The following is a 6,406-nucleotide window of genomic DNA, read 5'->3' on the forward strand; positions in this document are numbered from 1 at the left end:
TGCTGCCTGGCCTCCCAGAGCTTCCCCTGGCCTACATCATTCTGCAGCACCACAGGGGGAAGCAGATAGGTGGGAGGATGGAGAAAATACAAAACTTTGCTCAATCATGAAAGATAGCCTCACATCTTTGCAGTAGAGCATCACCTGTTAACAGCAGCCAGGATCTCACTGCCAAACCACAGAAAGTTCAGAGGGAAAAAAAGGCAGGGTGTAAACGGTTAAGTTAAAAGGATCAGTCCAAACCAGGAGGCTGGGCAGTTAGTAGGGAAAAACACTAGGTGTCAAGGGACTCTTTGTCCCAGCAGGAAGGCAAGGGTGCACAGATGCTGGAAGCAGGGGACCCATCCTGATAGGAGTGCAGAGCAGGCTTGTTTGCAACGTGGGGCACTGCTCTCTGGGACAGGCTTCTGCAGAGGAAGTGGTTTTGCACTCTTATTCCTTTCACAGCCAGACAAACCACTGCCTGGAAGGCACTTTGACCAAACAACAGAACAGCTGAGCTGATGTGCTGTGGAAAAGCAAGGAGGACCCAAGGAGTAGCACCAGCCCTTGTGCAGGACCAGCTCTGCTGGCCAGGACAGCTGTGCACTGTCCTTCCCCTCCAGTATGTCCCAGGGAGGGAGGCTGCAGCTCCCAACAGGTCTTGCACCCCAGGAGGACAACCAGAAAATGAGTACCCCATGCGAGAGGAGCCCTTTTCCCTGTAGGAGAAGGTCTTGGACCCACAAACCAGAGGTGCTGAGCCAGAGGGAGGACAGGAGGCCAGCAGCACTTGGGCAGGAAAGAGATGCAATCTCACCACCCTCCTTTCCTGAGCTGAGAGGTGCAGCAAATAAAAGAAAGCAGATAACAAAAGCTATCCCTGCTGTCGCTCACTGGGCTGATGACCTGGCTCAGCAAGGGGTCAGCATGAATTAGGTTTCCTGGCAGCGCGAGGCTGTGCTTTTAGAGGGATAATTCACTGGGTAGCATGGGACAAAAGGGCTTGGCCCACATCATGGAGGGGCCTAAAGCAGAGGGCAGGACTAGATCATGACTTTGGGCAACCCCAGGGAATCTACACTTTTTTGGTGACAGCGATGAGACACATCCTGCCACTTTTCTCTTTGTGTTGAAAAAACACAGCAAGCCAGGAGGAAATTTCATTAATGCTTTGGAAATTGCTTGCTTACTGCATTAATATTTACTAGTCTATACAGCTGTTCATCAGGTAGGCGTTCAGCAGCTGGTAATAGAAAATGCAACTAGGACATGGAGTAAGCAGCTAACCACAGACCTGGAGAAGACCCTGGTAAGTAACAGTGTGTGCATGTATAATCACACGTTTGTATACGTGCTCAGATGGCATCATGAACATGAACCATGAAGCAGAATCCATGAAGAGATCAAAGATGTTGTGGCTTTCCCAAGTGCCAGGCAGGTAACATGCCGGCTATGGAAGGGGTCACACCCATGACATATCTTTATAACTGTGCACTTGAAGAGGATGGTCAGTTTGGACTGAGATTGAGACTTGGAAGTTTTCTGTGCATTCCAAGGAGGTGATGGAGATGGGGGAACACAGCTCAAACCATGTGCGTCATTGGTCATGGCCCCCCTACAGTCACAGAAAACATCCTTATGTTGGCCACACCCACCCCAGACCCAAGACCCTGCAGAACCTCCTTGTGCAGTGTGAACTGGGGAGGGAGACCCCCCACCACGTCTCCCAGTGACTGTGCCTGCCCACAAGGACCAAGCACACCCATCCATCTTGTCAAAATGCTTTAATATTTAGACATGAAGACAGGACAGAGCCAGTCAGGCTGTGCACGCACAAGACACCCTTGAGCCATGGTGTAAAGCTGCAGGGCTTCCCTTCTCGATGAGTGTGTGGATTTGGCCAAGATGCAGTTCAGCTGATGACATCCCAAGTGTACCAGTGGGGTGCACATGAGGGTTAGGGAAGAGGGATGGGGGCTCCCCGGGGCAGCTCAGAGGTTGTTCAGCTCCAACAAGGTCTGGTCCAGGACCTGGTGGATGCCCACATTCTCCTCTTTGGCACTGTCCAGACTCTCTGTGAACACAAGGGACATACAGTCAGCCACACACACAGACACGGACACAGCCCAAGCATACCCAGGTGCAGCCGGATCCACGCACACCACACCAAGCACAGACATACACACACAGACAGACATTTCAGTACGGCACCAGCCTCCAGCCACAGAGGGTATCTCTGCAGAGCAGACTTCACGCAAGCAACCCCACCACCCATCCTCCTTCCCTCTAGAGATGAGGATGGGACAAGAGCTCTGCCCACCCAGCCTTGTCTCCCAGTGCTTCCAGACAGGCTCTTCCCCGTCTCAAGTCTGGGGTAACAGGTGCTACTGGGTCCACAGCTCTTGTCCCAGCCCTCCCAGCACCCTGCAGGGACCCCACTCTGAGGGTATCCTCCCTGCATAGTGAGGGGGAAGCAGCTGGCCACTGACTCCTGGGACAAGGGTAGGAAGGCAGCGATACAAGCCCACTGCATGCCTCCCTAGCGGGGCTAGACTGACACTGGGGGACAGCTATCACTGCATGGGCATCCCATAACATCACAAAAACCCTTGTTCCTCTCCCAAGAAAAAATGATCAGCTCCAGAAGGCTCCCTGTCCCCTCCAAGCAGGGCAGTTACCCTCAGGGATATAAGCCAAGGCTCCATGCACCACCTAACCCCAGCGGGGAGTGCGGAGGGGCTCGCACAACCCCAAGCCAGCCTGGACAAAATGAGGCAGGGAGTGGGGTCGATGGCAGCCCAGGTACAGGAGGCTGGGCTGGGGCCGGGAGTTCTCAGCAGCTCAGTTGTTAAGTTCAGTAAGGATGACCCGCAGCTTGTTAGTGAGCCTCCTGCTGGGACTGCTCTAGAGAAAATGGAGACATCAGTGCAGCAGAGGGAAGAGAGAGAGAGAGAAAGGCAAGTTAGTGAAAAGAGACAGCGTTCCCCAAAGCCCTTGCTGGAAACCCTGCTGCTGCTCAGACAGCAGTGGGGAATGAGTTGAGCCAGTAGGAAGAGGCAGACAGTCCTGGGGCAGGAACAGGGCTGTGGGTCCATCAATTTGGGGAATTTATGGGGCAGGGTAGGATGCTGAAGAAGGAGGAAGATGAGAATCAGAGACCCAGTTAGGGATAGGAATCACTGCTGAAGGATAGGGTCAGCCCCTTCGGCATGGGAGGGTGACACAGGAGATGCCAGGGCTGAGACTGCTGTTTGTGGGCAATGTCTGGGAGTGGGGACAGGGAATGGACAAGACCAGGTCTAACCCTGCTATTTCAGGCCAAAAGAGTCACAGAGAAGGTGGCACGAGATGAGGAAAGCTGTGTCTGAGAGCTGGGGGTGGTGGTGGGGGTCATCTCCTGGGCGAAGGCACAAAGGGCCCTGTCCCAATCAACTCGGCAGTGTGGGAGCTGCTCAGGGCTCAGCTGCAGCCATCCCAGGGGTCCCTGCAACCACCTCCTACCACCCGGCTGCTGGCATCTGCATGAGATAGGCAGAAGATGAGGGACAGAGCAGCATGAAAAAAAAAAGGAGAAACAGAGGAGAGAAAATGCTTTATTGAGACCCACTAAGTAACCCAGAGGGACAGAACAGAAAAGAAAATGTCATGAAATGCCAACTTAAGAGCAATGTGCAAAGGACAGAAGGGAGGCAGGGGCAAGGGAGGAGCAGGGGTCTGGGGGCTGCCTGCCTGGGGATGGGCTGCCTGCACAGCTGGACCTCCCCCTGCCCCCCAGGCCTAAGCCCTCCTCTCTGTTTTTGCATTGGAGGTGCTGCTTTCCCTGTGAGCCCCTCCCCCGCCCTGGGCTCAGCAAGCAGAACCAGGAGGCTTTGATGGGGGGATGTGGAGGAGCAGAGCTGTGGGGTCCCTGGTGCTTGTTCTGCCAGGGAGCTGAGGAGGGAGCTACTGAAGCAAAGGGCTCCTGGGCACAGCTCTGTTCCCCTCCAAGCAATGCTGGGGCATAGACCTGCAACTGCACGGGCACTGTCCACCCAGTGTGTGGGGGTCCTGAAGGCTGCTCCCCTTCCCCACCAAACACCCCTAAGCACCTACACCTCGTCTCCCCACAAAGAGGGATATTGTGGGAACACCCTGGGCCAGCTCTTGTCCCAAAGGGGCCGACAGACAGGCATAGGCTAGGAAGGACAGAGGGAACAGAGCAGGCAGGGAAAGTGGTGGGATGGTCAGGCAGGCAAGAGGCTGAACTGGGGAGGGAGTGAGGCAGGCAGGGGGGTGCAGTGCTGATGTCGGGTAGGGGTCTCAAAGGGAGGTGATGTCATTAAGTGCTCTTCGCTGATGGCTTTTGTACTTCATCTTCTGCGCATACACTTCATCTGCATGTGGGGGGTGGGCAGGGGGCAGGCATGGAGCAAGATGGGAGGTGGGCAGAGGGAAGAGAGAGAGTGGCTGTGAGTGAGGGGTCAAGGGCAACAGGAGTGTGTGGGCACAGGTGGTGTGGATGCGGCACTATTCCGCAACTGAGGACAGAGGCACAGACACCAGCAGCTCTGTGTCCCCACACCAGACATCATGGCAGCCTCCCCATTCCCATGACCCTTGCCCATCCCCTCACCCCAGCCAAGCCCTGTCCACCCTCACCAGGGGCCAGTGATCCCTGGGAAAGAGGGACACAGGGCCAGTGAGGACATTTTACCTTCTAGATCATCGATGGTTTTCTCCATTTTTGCCACAGACTGCTCCGCAAACTCTGCCCGGGTCTCAGCCTGTGAGAGTGCAGGGGGGAGAGGGTGAGCTGCAGGGCACAATGGGGATGGCTGCACTGCACCCCAAATCTGCCCCATCTGCATCTCTCGTATCCCCCACCATGAGCCCTCTCCTGGGAAAGGCAAGGGACAAGAGCCCCATGGATCTCCATGCCCTAAACCAGCAACAGAGATCTTGCCCTCAAAGGAGGCAGGTATGCAAAGTGCCTCCATGTTGGGTTTCCTGTTTATCCCAACCTGTCCTGACCACCAAATGCAGAGGCATCATGCAGAGTGCAGCACAGGGCTGCAGGATACACCTCAGCAAGGCTGTGCTCCCTGGGGATGCAAACACCAGCCCTCCAGACAGGACAGGCACGCTCTCCAGGGTAGCGGGACCCCATGGGGGCATCCCAGACCCAGTCACCCGCCATACTGCAGGGCTGCAATTTGGGGAAGGGTGAGAGGACATGGGCATAACAGGGTAAAAACCCACATGAAATGGCAAACTCATGCCTGCACTGATGCAGTACCAGCCCCTCTTTTGAGGGTCCCAGCCCTACACACCTTACCTCCTTCAGTTTTTCCCCTAGAAGCTTGATTTCCTCCTCGTACTTGTCCTCCTTGGTGGAATACTGCAGAGACAGAAACAGGCACCCATTTCTGGTCAGCAGCCAACTGAATATGAGCCACCAGTGTGCCCAGGTGGCCAAGAAGACCAATGGCATTCTGGCTTGTGTCAGAAATATTGTGACCAGCAGGAGTAGGAAAGTGATTGTGCCCCTGTACTGGGCACTGGTGAGGCTGCACCTCAATACTGTGTTCAGTTTTGGGCCCCTCACTACAAGAAGGACATTGAGGCACTGGAGCGTGTCCAGAGAAGGGTAACAAAGCTGGTGAGGGGTCTGAAGCACAAGTCTTATGAGGAGCAGCTGAGGGAACTGGGGTTGTTTAGTTTGGAGAAGAGAAGGCTGAGGGGAGACCTTATCCACCTCTACAACTACCTGAAAGGAGGTTGTAGTGAGGTGGGGGTCAATCATAGCTAGTGATAGGACAAGGGGTAATTAATGGCCTAAAATTGTGCTGGGGAGGTTTAGATTGGATATTAGAAAAAAATTCTTCACTGAAAGGGTTATCAGGCATTTGAATTGGCTGCCCAGGGAAGTGGTCACCATCCCTGGAGGTATTTAAAAGACAGGTAGATGAGGTGCTTGGGGACATGATTTAGTAGTGGACAGGTTATAGTTGGACTCGATGATCTTAAAGGTCTTTTCCAACCAAATGATTCTATGAATGTATTCTATGAACCCCACAGGACACCTCTGGCCATCCTTTGCCCTGGTGTGGGACCTCAGCACCCCCAGACCCCGCACACTCTGCCCCGCCCCAGCAGCCCTGCTGGGTCCTACCTTGTCAGCCTGAGCCTCCAGAGACTTCAAGTTGTTGGTGACAATTTTCAGCTCCTCCTCTAGGTCACCACATTTACTACATCCCAAGCAGGGGCCACCAGGCAGGGGAGGGTGAGAGGGAGGAGCAGAAAGAGCAGGCATGGGGAAGGAGGAAAGAGAGAGAACAAGTTGAGAGAGGGGAAAACTCAGGCAGCGCAGGTGGAGAAGGAGCAGAGCCACTGTGAGCAGAAGCTGCCGGGATGCATTTGTTCATCCATTCCTCATGTCTTCTCA

General features: G+C 54.6%; 1 protein-coding gene across 1 annotated transcript; it reads right to left on the minus strand.

The window, feature by feature from the left end:
* Nucleotides 1-4,281: 4,281 nt before the first annotated feature.
* Nucleotides 4,282-6,209, minus strand: LOC104545175 (tropomyosin beta chain-like; the record flags this gene model as incomplete). Its single annotated transcript, XM_010190236.1, has 4 exons — nucleotides 4,282-4,355; nucleotides 4,676-4,745; nucleotides 5,297-5,359; nucleotides 6,134-6,209. Coding segments are annotated over 4 exons (283 nt in total), but the record flags the coding sequence as incomplete, so codon positions are not given.
* Between the last annotated feature and the right edge of the window lie 197 nt (nucleotides 6,210-6,406).

The sequence above is a fragment of the Mesitornis unicolor genome, unplaced genomic scaffold (assembly GCF_000695765.1).
Source record: "Mesitornis unicolor isolate BGI_N332 unplaced genomic scaffold, ASM69576v1 scaffold35618, whole genome shotgun sequence".
NCBI lineage: Eukaryota > Metazoa > Chordata > Aves > Mesitornithiformes > Mesitornithidae > Mesitornis > Mesitornis unicolor.